The 20607-nt window shown below is 42.0% G+C and overlaps 1 protein-coding gene across 1 annotated transcript in view; it reads right to left on the reverse strand.

Annotated features, from left to right (window-relative positions):
- Positions 1–744: 744 nt before the first annotated feature.
- LOC124043836 (fidgetin-like) overlaps positions 745–20607 on the reverse strand; it is a 35982-nt gene continuing 16119 nt past the window's right edge. The window contains 3 exon segments of the mRNA XM_046362862.1: positions 745–5998; positions 6000–6389; positions 6391–6806. Coding sequence (XP_046218818.1) covers positions 4574–5998; positions 6000–6389; positions 6391–6806 — 2231 coding nt within the window. The 3' untranslated portion in view covers positions 745–4573.

The following is a 20607-nucleotide window of genomic DNA, read 5'->3' on the forward strand; positions in this document are numbered from 1 at the left end:
TTAATATGATATCTGAGTGAGAGTGATTAACAAAATAAATGGGGAGATTTCCCCGATAGCTGGCTAGACTAACTTGCATAAAAAAAAAAATGTTTTAGCCGACATGGGCTAATTGAGTGACACTCATTGACTGACATAACAAGAGAAAAACTGCTGAAGCGCAACCACATTTGGAAAGGGCACCTTGTGTATTCTACTATTCTGACTCTCAAGAGTTAAGTTGAGACCCCGACGAGTAAAACCCCCCAAAATGAAGGAAGAAATGATCCGCGGGCTGCCAGTTGCCCATCCCTGATCTAGGTTATTCAGTAACATTTCACACACATTTACTACCACAATAGACCATACAACTGTCGGTAAAAGTTTGAATTCAGACTTTTATTTGAGGTATGCTTGTTCTCTCTGTCCATAATTAGTACTAAAGACATAAATTGCAAATGTCAACACACGGAAACAGCTAATACACATATTTAACTTTTTTTCCTGCTTTTGATAATCGCCATTGTTCTGATTAGGCCCAGGTTTGTTTCCTGTATAAATGGAGGAAAATCCGGTTGAAATGCGTCCATTAGCGCGGCTTGTTTTCATGTGCCCACTGCAGAAAAAAAGAGACACAGCATTACAAATGAAACAGCACGGGGCACACTTTTTCCCTTAATGTTAATTGTAAAGCAGCTTCCTACGCACATACCATCAACTATATAATGATACCATCAAAAAAAAAAATACATAGAAAATCGACGCATAAATGTGCAATTTACATAAAGAGACACAGTGTGGAGCTACGAACCGAGGGGTGTGATTGTATAATCCCTCTCCTTTCCTGTGATCATAACATTTTAATGACTGAAAAACAACACATTTGGTTAATGGAAGGATTACAATTACACAGTCGAGGCAATTTTCTATTAAGACACAGAAACCTTGAAAATAAATAGAGACGAATTGCCTCAAGAGAGCTTCGCGTGTTGTGCATTGTATGGGTGTTATACAATAAATAACTGACGTTTCCAAAATGTCATGTCTCTTGACTAACATTATCAATGTCAGAACTGAAATTGTCAACACACATCGCGAACATGGACACGTCCGCACATCTAATCAATCGAGTCTAACCAATGAGAGAGTGGAGACAAAAGAAAACACATTTGGTTTCCAGAAAAAAAAAACATCTTTATTCAATATTTTATGTTTTTTTTGTTGTTGTTGTACTGTACCTTGGAATAGATGAAAATACATTGACGTTTACTGTAGGTATGGCAATACATACACACATATAAACATGTACTGTACTGTATGTGGTGCATTTTAATATGTATATATCAATAGCAAATGTACATTGAGTACACATATGTGCAAGTTTATTTCCTGTACATATGTATGAAATGTATAAATTTGTAATTTCACATATCTAAATATGTTAACCCAACACACTTACACATTGAATTGTAAGTGCACACAAAGACACATTAACATGCGCACTACAACAGTTCACAAAATATTAAAGCAAAGTACATTCTAGTTTAAAAACGGAATTTGCATTGGAGACCCTAGAGAAAGACCTATACAGCCCACAATATACTTGCAGAAATGTGGCATTATGAGTGCCTATATATCCCATAGAAGTCAGTATCTCATGTATGCATCAGCGTCAACTTCACACTCACTAATGTGTCTTCTCAGTTCTGCTGATAATACTGTTCTGGTGTAAGGACTGTCTTTCGGAGGTAAAGCTGTTCATTTTTTGGTCCATTTCTTTTTCTTTTAGCGTTTTGTTGTTGTTGTTGTTGTTGTTGTCGCCGCCGTTGTTTTTGTTTCTTTATTTTTGTACAAATGCATGACATTCAAAAAAGACAGAACGTAAGTACTACATGTACAATATGTAGCAATGAGGTAGAAATGGTTATAAAGAACAAACGTTTAAATAGGATAACGGATAAGAACGACATAAAGATGAAGCCGACGTCTAGAGCAGCTCGGGAAACAAGAACCCACCCAGAGGGACAAGTGATACAGGCTGGAAAGCAACATTCAAGTGATTAACGTTGTCAGACGCGAAGGAGAATAGATGTGCTTATCAACCTTTTCGTAGCCAGTTCGTTGTACTTAAAGGCCTATCCTTTACATTGTTGCCCTCCAAACGAAATGACTTTGAGAAACTGTATTTGTTTGGATGTTAGTGAAGTTTTTCTTCTCATCCCTTCGTTTTTCCTGTTCTACTGCTCGTATAATTAGTGTAATGTAGTGTATTGTAATGTATAAATAACTTGTTGAACAGCTCGTTTCAATATGTTTAATTGCTTTGCCTTAAATTCATGAATAAACATGCCCTATTGGCATAAGCAAAATTGCTTAACTCGCTATTAAAGAAAGTAATTGCCAGTTTCGGTTTAAATATCTTATGTCAAAATAAAACTGTTGATTTCACTTTGGCTTCAAGTGGAGACTTGACAACAAATTGTTGTATGACAAAACAAAGCTTCAAAAGCGCATTTGGTTAACTACACTTTAACTTTAGGGGACTTTTATCCCATCTATCTATGGCAATAAAAGCCATATAGCAAAATAGGATACAAAGAACAAATGAAAGACATGTTGGGGCCCTTCATCAACGTAGGTGCTTTGTTGAAGTGCTGTTTCTTGTGCAGCCGTTATTCTTTATAATTGTGTAACTGAAAAAGCAGCTGTTGCCAGCTTAACGTTTGTCATAAGACTACACTAGAACATGAAACAGTCATAGACAGCCAGTGATTCTACAGCCTCCTGTTGCCCAGTAAGTGCCGCCATTGGAGGTGAACAATATATATGTTGTCATTGTAAACACAATAAGCTGAGTAAGAGTCAAAACAATTTAAGACGTATGTAAATATAAGACGTATGAGACACAAATTGGGAAAATATCACGTTGGAATGCGGGTGAACTAAAACGCAGTGCAGTTGCGCTGTACTGATAATACTTTCAGTGGTACTGTAGGGGGGGGGACAAAAAACAAAAAACAAATGCAAGGCTTTTTCATGCATTCATCAGGCCTTGTGTCTCCATTGCCCCTTTTCTGGCACATTACTAAACACTGATAGTTAGTAACAACATAGCTTTGCTGTAAGAAAGGACCCTAAGAACAAGGGCTTAAAGATAGGGATAACGGCCACACGTCTCCAGACCCCTTTTCAAGACCACCCTGCTCATGTTCCGAGAAATGAATACTCCATGTATATAGGTGCCTATGAATGGGGACGACACTGGCGTAACACTAACTTAAGCTGATTTTGTTGTCAGCAAGGCAGCTTTTTTGTTCCCTCAAAAGGCTTCATAGTTTAATGAGCGAAATAGGCTCTGTCATCTTGCCATACCCTCGGATTCTGCTTTCAGAGAAAACGAATAAACTGGAGGTAGAAAACATAATCCTTCGTTTTCATTCGTGATAAAATAGCAGCGGGATGGAATGAAATACCTTGGGGGAAACGGTCTGTTTCAACCTCATGAGGCTCGTTTTCAGCCTTAACACATTTCTCCGCAAGTGGCCGGACAGTTTTATCTGCAGATGAGATACAAATTTAAGCTGCTGAATAATATTCAACAAATACATATGCTATGCTTTCTCCTACAGATGGGGTTTAGCAAAAACGTACATCCTAAAATGTGTTCTCTTAATGTACTGTGGCCGGTCGATGAAGGCCAGTCGAATGTGTTGTAGTTTATCAAAGAATCGTCATTCCTCCATCTTTGCCACATATCAAATAAAACTATATTCACAATAGGATTCTTCACTTGGGAAATTGCAAAGAAAAACACGACACTTCTCCTTTTGTCTTCCAAATACTCCAGAATCACTCTGGTACATTCAATGTCATACTCATTTTTAGCCTTTCGAGGAACCGTAAACCCTCCATTTTTGATAATGCAAATTCAAACGCAAGCCAAATGTTTAGTGCTTTGAAACAATCTTTGAGGTACTGTACATATCACAATCACTTTCCTGAGTTTTCATAAAGAGAGAACATCAAAATAAATGATGTCTATAAATTAGGGTTCAGATTACCAGTAACACATGTACTTTCTACTGTCCACAGAGAGCGCAAAACAGACACAGTTGAGGAATACTGTTTCAATGGAAAAAAGCAATTTTGTAGTTTTTGTCTCATATTAAAGCTTTTTATATTAGCACATGCCATCAATGTAGATTGTGAGGCGAAGAGATAATATTATAAAATAAAAGAGCACCACTTCAGGCACTTGATAGCAACTAAATCTCCAGAACAGCAAACTGATATATACACACAGGGGTTCCATCCTGTTAAAGTCTACCCACTTGCACCTTGGTAGGCGATGCTTGGCCTCATCCGTTTCAAGCATCAAAATAATATTTCTCTATGTGTTGTGTGCAGATTGCCAGCCGTTGTGTAAAGCATGCCTCTGCTTCTCTAAGGCCTACCTTTACGCCATTACTGTACTGCAGGTGTTAAAGTCACCACGACCTGTATTATTCTCTTGTCCACTTCCTGTTTACTGAGAATTCTAAATGGTATCCTTCTGAAAGGGGTTTCCTTCCCGCGTGTTTCGAATGCTTCAGTTTCATTGACTGCAACCAAACATTTTATTCCATTCGGTGTATGTGTCCAGTTCTTTTTGTGATATGTTGGACTGGAATTTGCTAAATACATTGTCAAAGTCTTGGTAAGAGACTGGTCTCATTTGGCTGGGATGGATGGCTGAGAGGTCAGAAGCTGGGATGCCATGTATCGGTCCTACTACTGCCTCATGGCACAGCCGAGCCACGTCCAGTCCCGAAAAGCCCTCCGTCCGCTGGACCAGCAGTGACAACTCTTTGTCACTGAGGCAATAGTTGTGCTGTGAGAGCAGTTGGCTGATTATCTGGTGTCGTGCTGTGCTGTCAGGTAGGGGGATGAGAAGCCGTCTGGTGAAGTACCTCCTCAGGGACTCTTGGATCTCCTCAGGCTTGCTGGAGGAGCAGACCACCAGGACGTGATCCTCGGCTGAGGTCAGCACACTGTCCAGCTGCAGGAGGAGCTCGCTCTTGATCCTATTCACTGGGCTCTCCTCGCTGAGCTGGGCCGAAAGCAGCATGTCCACCTCACTGATGAACACCACTGAGGGCTGGCGACACCTGGCTACCAGGAAGGAGGCCTGGACAATCTTCTCTCCCTCTCCCAGCCACTTGGTCACCAGGGCTGAGCCACTGAGCCGCAGGAAGGCAGCCCCCAGCTGGCTGGCCATGCAGCGGCCCAGCAGTGTTCTGCCTGTTCCCTGAGGTCCGAAGAGAAGGAGGCTCCGAGGTAATGTGGCAAGTCCACTGAACATGTCTGGCCTCAAAATGGGCCACAGAATCTCTTCTTTGATGGCTGCTTTGGCCAGCTCCAGACCTGCAATGTCATTCCAGTCTACTGGGGGACCGGGCTGAAGGATCTCTGTGGTGACCAACTCCACGAGGTTGGCATCACTGTTCTTCAGCTGCTCCTCTGCAGTGTGGCTGGATGAGGTAGCGCTGCCAATGTCCGACCCGGCTATGGAATGGGAGAGGAGCTGTCTATGCTCTTCACTGTGCTCATTCATTATGGGGGTTCCAAACTTTCCAAAGGACTCGCCCGATCTCAGGCCTCCCACAGAGCTTTTGGTTGATCCATAGGAGGGAGGGGTTAATGCTCGGCCAGACTGACTGCAACATTTTCTTTGCTGATCTGAGGATATTGGCTGCTTCGTGTGCTTAAATGCTAAAGAAGACGGATCAGCATTCCTGTCAAATCCATTCCCTCTGCTTGAGTCTGAGATGCTGTTGTCTGGTATTCTGTACATAGGGCTTTGTGAGGAGCGCTGTTGGTTGTAGTTGAAATTACTATAGTTGGAGTCCATATCTCCATGCCCCGTCATGTAGAAAGCTTTTCTTTTCAATGAGTTGGCTGAGCTGCCATTCAAAGGTGTTGGTGCAATTGGTGCATGGTTATGGGACTGGTAGGTATAGCCAGGGAGTGTAGAGGGGGGGTAGGGGCGTGGGAGCTGCGATGCCTGATGGCAGATAGGCAGAGGGAGGTGGGGCTCCCCCAGGGCTATAGCTAGGGGCAACAGCTGTCTGTGGGGGATACCCTGTCGGAGGATAATTGTAGCTGGAGAGGTTGGGAGACCCCGCGTTGTAGCTGGGCACTAGAGTAGGGGGAGGTGGTGGGGGTGGGGGCGGGGGTTGTAGGAGACCAGCATTGTGCAATGGAGAGGGGAGGCCTGAGGCGGTCTGCCCGCTGTAACTAGAGTGCAGGTAGGAGCCATTGTAGGCCGTAGCGTATTCCTGAGAGGACAGACCAGAGTGTAGACTGGTGGCTGTGTGACTCCCACAGTTACTGCTGGAATAGCTGGGCTCGGTCAGGCTGCTGGCCCCCCCTTGGGGTGCTACCTATGCTGGCCGACACGTCTGTTGGGGGAAGGGCAGCTGTCATTCCAGATTTGCTCACAGATAAAACATCTGGAGCGCAGTTCATTGGGTAAATCCCCTCCTGCCAGGACTCACTCTCTGACTTACGTCCATTCAGGAGTCCAGGAGTGCCATCGGAATAGGAGCAGAGCAGCGCTCGCTCACTCGGACCCTCTAAAATCCCAGAGTACTTCTCTGCGTATTTCTTCAGCAGGTTGGAGGCGGTGAGTGCAGAGATGTCGTCGTTGGCCCAGGCATACTGATAGGTGCGCTGCAGGTGCCCCCGGTAGGCCTCCACTTTGTGTGCAGGAGAGCGTGTGGTGGAGGAGATATCAAAGTGCTGCTCGGCCCACTGTGCATGCTCTGGGGTCCACTGCATCTTTAGGCCTAAACACCAGACAGAAAGAGAGACGGGTCAAAAAATACCATCAGATAGTAGTTGCTATTTATTGTGAGTTTTCTTGCGTTGTCAGTATGTTGTGTCTAGAAGTTGGTACATTTAACGTGGTGGAAAAGTTGCCTTTGTAGCAATGAATGAACTGACAAATATATCCCAAATCCCAATACCATTATACAACTAACTTCCTCTACTGTAAAATAGGCACTGCTGAGCAATTACATCATGGGCAGTGTGTGGATTTGGGACCCAACACCTGGTTAGCACAGTATAATGCACCCTGCACAGAACCGAATGACATAGACATTGCAGGTCAGTCTATAATCCAACTCTCATCTAAGGCATTCCGAGACAGTTTCAAATCTGCTTGGAGGAGTGCAGCAAAGCAATCTCCCAGGCAGCGCTCTGTTGCTTTCATCACACAAACCCCACTGCCCGGCATGAATTACAACGGCCTTGTGTCTGCCTACTGCTTCCCAGTCTACATGGTGAGAGAGAAAAAAAACATGCTGTACTTGTCTTTCTCGCTTCCCAGACCATCTTTTTTCATTGCCTCCGGGGCTCAAAAGGCACCGTCGAGTTTAGTCCTAAACTCAATTTGCAAACACAAGCTGTTACGTATGCTGTCATTTTAGACTCAGCATGGGATTATCAGAGACAGATATACCTAAGAAAGAAACAGATCATTGTGTTTACAGTATTAAAAGAAACACGGATACACAGCCATACACACACACACACACACACACACACACACACACACACACACACACACACACACACACACACACACACACACACACACACACACACACACACACACACACACACACACACACACACACACACACACACACACACACACACACACACACACACATTGCTTCATCAAAGCTAATCCGACTCGAAACTCCATTAGTAAAACACAGAATCACATTGCAAAACCACCCATTCCTGCTGCATTGATCCACCACTTAGCCAGCCACACGTGCATCAGCATCCTATGAAATTGCCCAGTAGCCATCCCTACCCAAGGCTTTAGGAAACCGACAGAGAGCGTCCAGCGGCGCATTACAGCGCAGTGTTTGTCTAGTAAACAGGCGAGAATGTGGATTCCCCCATGACTCCCTCCCAGCCGCTTGCCCAGCCGCCGTACCAGGCACCAGGAGCTAATTAGCAGGATGATGCTGCGCTAATTGTGTGTTAATTTACAAGGTTTTAGTCAAAAGAGATCCATGCTATGGCTCACATGGCTGTCAGCCATCCAGGCTAATGATTAAGAAAAGGACAAGGCGGGGAGAAAAATCCCTGTCAGACTAGCTGAAACTCTATTCACAGGCAACACAACCTATAAAACAAGACACTGATCTGAGAGACACGACAAGTCAGTAGCATTTGAAACAGAGAAGAATACACCGGGCCTTCGGAAAGTATTCACACCCCTTGACTTTTCTCACATTTTGTTGTGTTACAGCCTGAATTTTAAAAGGGTTAAATTGAGATTTTTGGTCACTCGCCTACAAACAATACCCCATTGTGTCAAAGTGAAATGCTGTTTTTCAAAAAGTTACAAATAAATTCAAAATGTAAAGCTGAAATGTCTTAAGTCAGTAAGTATTCAACCTTTTTGTAATGGTAAGTTGCATGGACTCACTCTGTGTGGAATAATAGTGTTTAACATACAATTATGTGTAAGGTCTATCAGTCGAGCAGTGAATTTCAAACACAGAATCAACCACAAAGACATGCGAGGTTTTCAAATGACTCGCAAGGAAGGGCACCTATGGGTCAAAAATAAAAAGCGGACATTAAATATCCCTTTGAGGATAGTGAAGTTATTAATTACACTTCGGATGGTGTATCAATACACCCAGTCACTGCAAAGATACATGTCCTTCCTAACTCCGTTGCCGGAGAGGAAGGAAACAGCTCAGGGATTTCACAATGAGGCCAATGGTGACTTTAAAACAGTTAGAGTTCAATGGTTGTTATAGGAGAAAACTGAGGATGGATCAACAATGTAGCTACTCAACAATACTAACCTAATTGACAGAGAGAAAAAAGGAAGTCTGTAAAGAATAAAATATTCCAAAACATGCGTTATGTTTGCAACAAGGCACTAAAGTAACACTGCAGAAAATGTGTCAAAGCAATTAACTTTTTTTCCTGAATAGAAAATGCTATTTTTGGGGCAAATCCACTGGTTGAATAAGTACCTAATTGTCATACCTGAGTAAAAGTATAGATACCTCAATAGAAAGTTACTCAAGTAAAAGTGGAAGTCACACAGTAAAATACAACTTGAGTAAAAGTCTAAAAGTATTTGGTTCTAAATATGTATCAAAGGTAAAGGTAAGTCCGTCAGATCAGAGGCAGTAGGGATGACCAGGGATGTTCTCTTGATAAGTGCGTGAATTGGACACTTTTCCTGTCCTGTATAGCATTCCAAATGTAACAAGTACTTCTGGGTGTCATGGAAAATGTAGGGAGTAAAAAGTACAATATTTTCTAAAGGAATGCAGTGAAGTAAAAGTAAAAGTTGCCCAAAATATAAATGAGTAAACTACAGATACTCCAAAAAATACATCTGCTCTCTCCATGACATAGACTGACCAGGTGAATTCAGGTGACACCTATGATCCCTTATTGATGTCACTTGAGACAATTGCGACATGGGTTGTCCACGTGTGCCATTGAGAGTGTGAACGGCCAAGACGAAATATTGAAGTGCCTTTGAACGAGGTCTGATAGTAGGTGCCAGGCTAGAACTTATTACCGTACAACTGCAAAGCTGCTGGGTTTTTCACGTTCAACAGTTCCGTGTGTATCAAGAATGGTCCGCAACCCAAAGGACATCCAGCCGATGACACAACTTTCGGGAAAGACTGGAGTCGGCATGGGCAAGCATCCCTGTGGAGCGCTTTCGACACCTTGCAGAGTCCATGCCCCAAAACGTTGAGGCTGTTCTGATGGCAAAAGGGGGTGCAACTAAATATTAGGAAGGTGTTCCTAATGTTTTGTGCACTCAGTGCTGTTGGTGTTCCAGGGGACTGTTTGTACTGTAGCTGTCTTGGGAATTCAAAAAGTTACTTTCACTGATGTCAGTACCTTTAGACCTTTAGATATTTCTAGCATTACTCATCCTTTATGTTCTAGGTTATTAGACCTCTTAGTAGTACTCTTGATGCATGTGGGTGGTGAGGTTTGCAATACAAAAAAGTAAGATATTTCAAGTGGGACATTTTTTTCTGGAACAACACATTCAAGGGCCTCAAACAATATTCCGGCTCTGATTTGAACAGCTTTTGTTACATTATCAGTACACTTAACAATATAAAGTTATGGTTTTGCATAAGCAAATACATTGGCTAGAATACATATTTGGGCACCAGAGACAGTCTTCAACAATTGTTGTCACATTTAACATACATCAATGCAGTGGTGTAAGATACTTAAGTAAAAATACTTGAAAGTACTACTTACAGTTGAAGTCGGAAGTTTACATACACTTATGTTGGAGTCATTAAAACTTGTTTTTCAACCACTCCACAGATTTCTTGTTAACAAACTATGGTTTTGGCAAGTTGGTTAGTTCATCTACTTTGTGCGTGACACAAGTCATTTTGTAAGGAAGACCACGCAGCCGTCTTACTGCTAAGGAAGGAGACGTGTTCTGTCTCCAAGAGATGAACGTACTTTGGTGCAAAAAGTGCAAATCAATCCCAGAACAACAGCAAAGGACCTTGTGAAGATGCTGGAGGAAACAGGTACAAAAGTATCTATATCCACAGTAAAACGAGTCCTATATCGACATAACCTGAAAGGCCTCTCAGCAAGGAAGAAGCCATTGAGCCAAAACCGCCATAGAAAAGCCAGACTATGGTTTGCAACTGCACATGGGGACAAAGATCATACTTTTTGGAATAATGTCCTCTGGTCTGATGAAACAAAAATAGAACTGTTTTGCCATAATGACCATCATTATCTTTGGAGGAAAATGGGGGAGGATTGCAAGCCGGAGAACACCATCTCAACTGTGAAACACAGGGGTGGCAGCATCATGTTGTGGGGGTGCTTTGCTGCAGGAGGGACTGGTGCACTTCACAAAACAGATGGCATGATGAGGAAGGAAAATTATGTGGATATATTGAAGCAACATCTCAAGACATCAGTCAGGAAGATAAAGCTTGGTCGCAAATGGGTCTTCCAAATGGACAATGACCCCAAGCATACTTCCAAAGTTGTGGCAAAATGGCTTAAGGACAACAAAGCCAAGGTATTGGAGTGGCCATCACAAAGCCCTGACCTCAATCCTATAGAACATTAGTGGGCAGAGCTGGAAAAAGTGTGTGCGAGCAAGGAGGTCTACAAACCTGACTCAGTTACACCTGCTCTGTCAGGAGGAATGGGCCAAAATTCACCCAATTTATTGTGGGAAGCTTGTGGAAGGCTACCCGAAACGGTAAACAATTTAAAGGCAATGCTACACAATACTAATTAAATGTATTAAACTTCTGACCCACTGGGAAAGTGATGAAAGAAATAAAAGCTGAAATAAATCATTCTCCCTACTATTATTCCGACATTTCACGTTCTTAAAACAAAGTGGTGATCCTAACTGACCAAAGACAGGGAATTTTACTAGGATTTAATGTCAGGAATTGTGAAAAACTGAGTTTAAATGTACTTGGCTAAGGTGTATGTAAACTTCCGACTTAAACTGTAAGTAGTTTTTTGGGGTATCTGTACTTTACAATTTACATATTTTTCTAATTTCACTACATTCCTAAAGAAGATTATGTCATTTTTACTCCATACATTGTCCCTGACATTCAAAAGTACCCAAAAGTTACATGTTGAATGCTTAGCAGAACAGGAAAATGTTCTAATTCCCAGACTTATCAAGAGAACATCCCTTGTCATCCCTACTGCCGCTGATCTGACGGACTTACGAAACACATGCTCCGTTTGTAAATGATGTCTAAGTGTTCGTGTGCCCCTGGCGATCTGTAAACCCCAAAAAACAAGACAATGATGAGATCTGGTTTGCTTAATATAAGTAATATGAAATGATTCATACTTGTACTTTTACTTTCGATACGTAAGTATATTTTAGCAATGACATTTGCTTTTGATACCTAAGTATATACAAAACCAAATACTTATAGACTTTTACTCAAGTTGAATTCTACTGGGTGACTTTCACTTTTACTTTAAGGCATTTCCTATTAAGGCATCTTTACTTTGACTCAAGTATGACAATTGGGTACTTTTTCCACCACTGTATCATTGTCAATATCACCATTGTACAAATAACTGTACATAGTGCAGAAATATATTTTTCCTTGAAATCCTCTTTATAATCCAAGAGGCGCTCATATCAGATCCCTTCACATAAGTTGCTTAACGAAATGGAAAGCCAGCAAAAAAGCCAAATGATTTAAATACAGTGAACATCTACTGAACTGTGGATGAGGGCGGAGAGCCATCCCTCTCTCTGTAGAAAGGGACAGAACACTTCACTTTGAAACGTGGGTGACAAACTAGAAACAAACTTGGTTCGGTTAGAAAATTGTATCATTGCCTAGCAATGACTTTCAGTCAGGGCATATGAGGACACTTGAAAGACTTCAATCTGAACCAATAACCACATGAAATGTGATTACACACATCATGGGAGACATTAGCATGGGCAACTGTGTTTTATTTACCTAGGCAAGGCAGTTAATTAAGAACAAAGTCTTAGTTACAACGGCAGCCAACCAGGGAAGAGTGGGCTAACTGCCTTGTTCAGGCGCATAACGACAGATTTTTTACATTGTCAGCTCGGGGATTCGATCCAGCAACCTTTCGGTTAGTAAATTAACATTCCCAGGTTCATGCCTGATGTTGTCTTAGCCTATGGACATACAGTATAATTTAGATGTGCATAACGAGTTTCTACGTCCACATTGCGTTAGAACACCATCCATTATCCCGTCTTTAAAGAAATACAAATACAACAACATCCACTGCTTCCTTTCTCTGTCTTGCAATTGGTATAATTATTGACTGTTTCCGTTAGTGGAATGTTTTCAGACAGCCTGAGGGCTTAACGTTAAGCTCAACTTCCACTGATTAGCAACTCACAAAACTCTTTGTTTTAGCAGTCTCCTCTGTTGGTCAAATTTCAAGATGGCACCCTCAAAATCTCTCTGTCCCCAGTGACAGTTACATATGACGAATGTTCTATTGAATCTGACACTCGTCATGTTAATAAAAGACATCACGAAGGACAAAGCATTGATATTGCATGATGTTTAATTTCTGCTACTGTGATCATCTCCGATGAAACAGAGACACTGACCTTTTTGAGAACTATTAATCTTGGTAGCCTTGGCCATTTTTTAAGCAAACAGGACTGGATCTCCGCTTTGTCCATCCAATTTCCCAGTGCGCAAATTGGACTGCCGCTTGCACAATTCTCTATTCATTACTGGGCTGCTGAAAGGAAGCACAGAGGTGGCAGAGCGTTTTTTATTTTCCTTTTTTTTTGTGTGCGAGTTGTGTGTGTATGTGCGTAGGTGTGTGCGTGTGTGCGTGTGCGTGTGCGTGTGTGAGTGCGTGCGTGCGTGCGTGCGTGCGTGTGTGTGTGTGTGTGTGTGTGTGTGTGTGTGTGTGTGTGTGTGTGTGTGTGTGCGTGCGTGCGTGCGTGCGTGCGTGCGTGCGTGCGTGCGTGCGTGCGTGTGTGTGTGTGTGAGAGAGAGAGAAAAAGGGAGATAGGAGAATGAGAGAGAGAGGGCAATGCCTTCTAGGAGGTTCCCAAGCATAAAGAGCTGGACTCCTCTCCCTAGCTCTTTTGGGGTGGGGGAGGGCTGAGGTAACAGCTAGCTGTCGTAATTGAAACGTGGCCTAATCAGACTCATTAACATTTCCAGCAATTTGCACCACCAAAGATGCTTATTAGGTAACTGTGTTTAATAAGCCGCCCTTTAGAAAACTAACTGTAATGAGCTCTTTAAAGTCAGACTTGAGCGTGATTATGCACTGGAAGTGTTTTGCAGGGCTGAAGCAGACTGGTACATTTAGTCGTGTACAATGTCATAATTAAGCTGCACAAACTCTGCACTCCGCAGCACACAATATATAGTCACAGCTGAGGCAGTAGACACGCTGAAAAAAATATTTTATAATTACTGATCATTACAGCCCTGGGATTTTCATCTGTGGATGTAAACATAATTACGAGAGCTTTTGCTTTTATATTGCAAACACAGACCACTCGATATGACAAGCGTGCAAAATACTGTCGACAGACATTAATTACATGTATAAATAAAAACAAGCTCATTCATATTCAAATTCACTCGAGCTATTTTGAAGGGAGAGAGAATTCTAACGCAATATGTAGTAATAATCGGTATTGGCAACCGAAGCCCATTCATCTCACATGTAAAGCTAAGAACATCTAAACTCAATTTAGTGGTCCATGTGGCAGTAATTCCGACGAATCTTTAGACCGCAGGGCACCATTTAACCCCTCATTTAGTAAAGATATGCCTTCCTCAGTCCCTGTCTTTTTCATGGTTTCAACCCATCCACTTCTAACCCAGACTGCACCGCCAATGAATTTGATAGAGGAGAGTTTGCAATGTGCTCTGTCCGTTGCTGGTGCGGAGCATTTTCTGCTATCTGATGATTCAAATGAACCGTACGCTCATAACAACTAATAAACCTTTCAGGATTCAAAAGTGCAACAAACTGACTTTGTCACCTTATCTCCAGGGTATGGTCATCTAATTAAATGTTCAAACCACGATTAATCAAGTAATTCCCTTTGAATATGGTCAGAGACAGCAGTCAACATCGTAGTGGTGTTGTGGTTAATTGTGGTTACTTTCGCACCGATTAAGAGAATGGAAGCTAGTTAACAGATTCCAGACGACTCCAAGGCAATCAGGATATGAGTGTAAATCTACAGGGCACTTATCATTATTACATTAATGTAGTTGGCCTGTCAATCAAACAGTCAATTTCCTGTGACAAGGCCACTCTTTGTAATCACAGTAATATTCATGATGCCATTCTCAGAGACACAGAGGCAGGCCCGCTGTCACAGAGCTGTAATCATTTCAATCTAGTAAACACAGATGATTCCTTTCAAAGCAGCCGGCTCCTTCAGTGATACAATGTGCCTGTTCCCTTTCCCTGGAAGCAAAAGCACTCTTACCTCCAACGATATATCCCGAGGGAATAGAGGCGAGTGTCTCACTGTGGCATTTACCCTGCTAACACGTGGGCCTGCTACACTCTACAGTAAATGCAAACAGGTTTCCAAGTCTCCAGATGTACTTCCGTTGTATCCGACTTGGTATCCAACTGCTTTTGTTTACACCCAGGCTGCCATCAGGCTCAGGTGCTTATTTTCGGCGGATTGCGTTAGATGGACGACACAGGGACTTGTTGTACAGTGCTTCGGGATACGGAAATATGGGATATTACATCAATTCTGCGAAACAAATTGTCATCGTCTGTGGTTTAATTGAAATGGGTTGCCGGACAACAATGGCACCGTGGATTATTTAAGAGAGTTGATATAGCCAAACAATGAATTGTATACCTTTTTATACCAGGTGGAGACGGAAGAATGAAGTCATAAACTCAGGAGAGAAAATAGAAATGTCTAGGCTTGAATTATTATTGTGGAAATGAATCTCTCTTCAAAACAACAGATCCAGTCAGTTTCCCCCCCCACTGACATTTAATAGAGAAAAATAAAATGCCTTTCACCTCCTGCTTGGTCATTTATCAGATCAAATGTGCTCATTATTGAGCCAACAACCAAGACACAATGCACATTGTATTGTAGTAACTATAAATCATTGCAAACAGTATGTTCTGATATTAAGAGGCTGGTAAGTACAATGGATGCATCATGTTTCACAGATCACATGACCGCAGGAGTGTAATGACTATCCATTATCTTATAATTGTTGCAATAATCATTTTCAAGTGACTTATTTCAAGGTTGGTCTAGTAGAGGCTTGGGACCAAGAGGCTCCATAATTACCATCTAAAGGTCTTTACCAGATTTGAAGTCCCAAAGTGAGTCCTTTTTCACAGCAAATTTGGAACACGGAAGACATACTGTACATGTAAACTCAACTAACACAATCACCTATTGAAAATATCAATAAAATAAAACCAGATCAATGCAGATCAATGAAAACCAGCAAACTGAGACTCCCAACCAAAAAAAGGGAAGTTTAAGATCTAACAGAAACCCACGCGGGCGCGCGCACGCACGCACGCACACGTTACACAGTCCTTTTGGCTTGACTGAAAACTATAGCCACATCATAATAATTGAAACGGCTTCATGTCAAAATGTTCCATTTTCTGCAGCCTGACTTGGGGCGGTTCTTAAAAGTATCATGAGCACAAAGCAGCCTAATCCTGTGGGTAGAGACAACAGACACTGCTAGATGTCTGGAAGCTCTCTCCCTCTCCCTCTCCCTCTCCCCACTCTCTCTCCCTCTCCCTCTCTCTCTCCCTCTCTCCCTCTCTCTCCCTCTCCCCCTCTCTCTCCCTCTCCCCCTCTCTCTCCCTCTCCCCCTCTCTCTCCCTCTCTCTCCCTCTCCCTCCCTCTCTCTCTCTCTCTCTCTCTCCCCCTCTCTCTCTCTCTCTCTCTCTCTCCCTCTCCCCCTCTCTCTCTCTCCCCCTCTCTCTCTCTCTCTCTCTCTCTCTCTCTCTCTCTCTCTCTCTCTCTCTCTCTCTCTCTCTCTCCCTCTCTCTCTCTCTCTCTCTCTCTCTCTCTCTCTCTCTCTCTCTCTCTCTCTCTCTCTCTCTCTCTCTCTCTCTCTCTCTCGGACAAAAACAAGGAAACACATGCATGTATTGCGCCAATCTCCATCTCTATTCAACTCTTCTACCGTTGCATTCTCATTGGCCGATGATTCTTTTTTTTTTTGAACAAAGCTTCTTATTTCCACACTTTATATGCATGCCCATAAAGTACTGCACACATTTCAACCTCAACATCAAATGCTATACAGAAATGCTGAAGCACAGCAATGAATCATCATCATTATGCAAATCCCTACACATAATACCTCTTGTCCTGTTTTATCTGCCTGTGTAGATTGTTATAATAATTCATTTGAGTGAAACTTGCACAGGGACCCATATGATTCTCTCCACAATGGCAATCGAGTATGCCCTTAAATTAGACAATATTGTAAAGTAATTTACACAAACAAGTAAAAAGCATGTGTTAGATTTCTACTGAAAGTTGAACACATCAAAACTATAACATCAAACTATCTCCTCTGAACATTGCAGGGCAGAACCCAACCGTATTTCAACACAAGTGTACGCTTGTTGTCGCATCATGACTGAACTCTATGGAGCTAGCGCGGACTCTCAAACTCACAGATCAGTCGATACTTTTAACAAACACACGTATCAACACATTTTCATATTGTCGACAAAGGTTTACTCCTCATTGCCAAGATAAGAATACTTTCTGCACATATACCACAATTCTATGATTATATAACATGTTCAGTTTACTTTTATACTGAGCCATTGATATATTAGTGTCCCTGACTGAATAAGAAAACAACTTGAGCAACTCTCTATCCTTGGATACTATTGGGGATTCTCAGGAGAAACTTATCTTGGCTGACATCTGAACTACAGAGAGTATAATAATAACATATTGATCTGTCATTTGTAAACAAACTCACCGGAGCTTAGAGGCATCAACATGGGTTGTTCAAATGGTATGAGAGCAGAGGATGGTTCAATGTGCCAAATGTGAACAGTACTTCTACTCTGAATTGTGCAATGACGATTAGTTTCAATGTATAGGGTTTTTAAAGAAACAAGTGTCTTGTATTTGCCATGTTCTGATTAACCGTGATACAAAATCATGGGGTTGAAAGTGTTTCTGAGCTGTCATTGTTCTGTCCAAGCGATGCTCATTAAACCATGACTATTGAGGCCAAGAGACACGCAAGGCAACCTATTCCATTACAAGTCTTAAGTACAGTTAAATCCTCAGACATGCAAATCAACAGGCCTCAACACAGACACTGAGAACAATCCAATGTTCTTGTATGGAAAATAATACAATTAGGCTTTACAGTATGATACAATTCAAATGGCGAAGCTGAAGAATTATAGAATACTAGTTATTGTTTCAAATGTGCTCTGCTTAACCGTAGAGAATATCTCCCCCCCCCCCCCCCCAAAATGTAAGCAGGGGTTTTGCAAATCCCCGCAAACTCTGTTCAAGGATGGGTACTCCATCCCTCCCCAGGGATCTCTTACACACTTCAAAAGAGAGGAGCTGTGGACGGCGACCTTGCTACACTAAGGCTCATTGACCAAAATCTACACTCTCACCCACGTCCCCATTCCCAGTCCCAAAAGTCCTGTCCCCATAAGGATGTCTTCAATAAAGAGAGAGAGAAAAATGAGTAGGAGGAAAGTATTCTGGGTTGTTTAACACATCTATCACTTATCAGATTTGTACCGCATCTCAGCGGTTTAATGACACGAGGAGCCGGTCATTTGATTCACAACCCAATAGGCCGGCCCCATTGGAAATGAACACATTTCCTTGTTCACTGGTCCGATTCACTACTGTGATTACTTCACACTTCCGCCCACTAGACTTTACAACAGACTAAAACTGCTAATAATCTGATTCCTGCCAACGCAATGTTGATGTAAAACACCAATCTGCAGGAAAGAGTGTATGGATTTTTGTTTACAAGGCGCTGGGTCGACAATGATAGGTTTGACCACCACCATCCACAGACATCGACACTGCTCTGTTTCAAGGCCCCTGACTAACTCTACCGTAAGCCTAGGACGACAGGTAAAGGAAATGGGCCAGAAAGGTCTTGGCAGACTAACAAACTACTCATCTACTTGTGCTATTCAAACAGTCAAACTTGAAAAAGAATAATAATAATGAAGCTCTTCCCCAGTGTCCATATACAGTGCCTTCAGAAAGTATTCATACCCCTTGACTTATTCAACTTTTTGTTGCGTTACAAAGTGGGATTAAAATTGATTTAATTGTTACTTTTGTCAACAAACTACACAAAATACTCTGTAATGTCAAAGTGGGGGAAAAATTCTAACATTTGAAATATAAAACACGAATATATCTTGACTAGATAAGTATTCAACCCCCTGAGCCATTACATGTTAGAGTCTTTCTGGGTAAGTCTCTGAGAGCTTTCTACACCTGGATTGTGCAACATTTGACCATTATTCTTTTCAAAATTCATCAAGTTCTGTCAAATTGGTTGTTGAGCATTGCGAAACAACCGTTTGCATGTCTTGCCATAGATTTTCAAGCAGATTTAAGTTAAAACTGTATCTCGGCCACTCAGGAACATTCACTGGCTTCTTGGTAAGAAACTCCAGTGTAGATTTAGGCTTGTGTTTCAGGTTATTGTCCTGCTGAACGGTGAATTCATCTCCCAGTGTCTGGTGGAAAGTAGACTGAACCAGGTTTTCCTCTAATGTTTTTCCTGTGCTTAGTTAGCTTCATTACAGTTATTTTTTTATCCTGAAAAACTCCCCAGTCTTTATCGATTTCAAGCATACCCATAACATGATACAGCCACCACTATGCTTGAAAATATGGAGAATGGTACTCAATAATGGATTGGATTGGATTTGCCCCAAACATAACACTTTGTATTCAGGACAAAAAGTGAATTGCTTTGCCACATTTTTTTGCAGTATTAGTTTAGTGCATTGTGAAAACAGGATGCATGTTTTGGATATCTTAATTCTGTACAGGCTTCCTGTCATTTAGGTTAGTATTGTGGAGTAACTTCAATGTTGTTGATCCATCCTCAGTTTTCTCCGATCATATCCATTAAACCTTGTAACTATTTTAAAGTCACCGTTGGCCTCATGGTGAAATACCTGAGCTGTTTCATTCCTTTCCGGCAACTGAGTTAGGAAGGACACTTGGATCCAAAGTGTAATGAATAACTTCACCATGCTCAAAGGGATATGCAATGTCTCCCTTCTTTGTGAGGCATTGGAAAACCTCCCGGGCCTATGTGGTTGAATCTGTGTTTGAAATTCACTGCTCGACTGTGGGGTACAGAGATGAGGTAGTCATTCAGAAATCATCTTAAACATTAGTATTGCACACAGAGTGAGTCGATGCAACTTATTATGTGACTTGTTAAGCAAATTTGACTCTTGAACTTATTTGGCCTTGCCATAACAAAGGGGTTGAATACTTATTGACTCAAGACATTTCAGATTTTCATTCTTAATTAATTTCTAAAAAAATTGAAAAACATGATTCCACTTTGACATTATGGGGTATTGGGCCAGTGACAAGAAATCAAAATTGTATACATTTTTACATTCAAACTGTAACAGACATTTCATCAGTGGATGTCTACATTTCAGGACGTCTCCTCGCTCTAGGGCCAGCCTGGGGTGTGCGAGTTCTCTGCTAGGTGCTCTGCAAACACAAACACACTCTGAAGCAACAACCCCTGGTCAGCATCTCCCTTTCTCTGTGCTGCACAACTCCATCCACACTGTGAGGAACAAAACATTGCTAACTCACCTGTCCTCTACTAGGGGAATCGTTTTTCCGTTGTTCTCCCGAAAGTGAACTCCGCTCTTCCGCAAAGGCATCCACGTAGTTTAAGAACGCGGGAATAGATCCTATCTTCTACGAGGGGAAAATAAATCCAACATAACCAGGCCCACGAACGATACAACTCGGCACAGTTCACTTGTAGGGGGAGTCACTTCTAT

Source organism: Oncorhynchus gorbuscha, linkage group LG09 (assembly GCF_021184085.1).
Source record: "Oncorhynchus gorbuscha isolate QuinsamMale2020 ecotype Even-year linkage group LG09, OgorEven_v1.0, whole genome shotgun sequence".
Classification (NCBI taxonomy): Eukaryota; Metazoa; Chordata; class Actinopteri; order Salmoniformes; family Salmonidae; genus Oncorhynchus; species Oncorhynchus gorbuscha.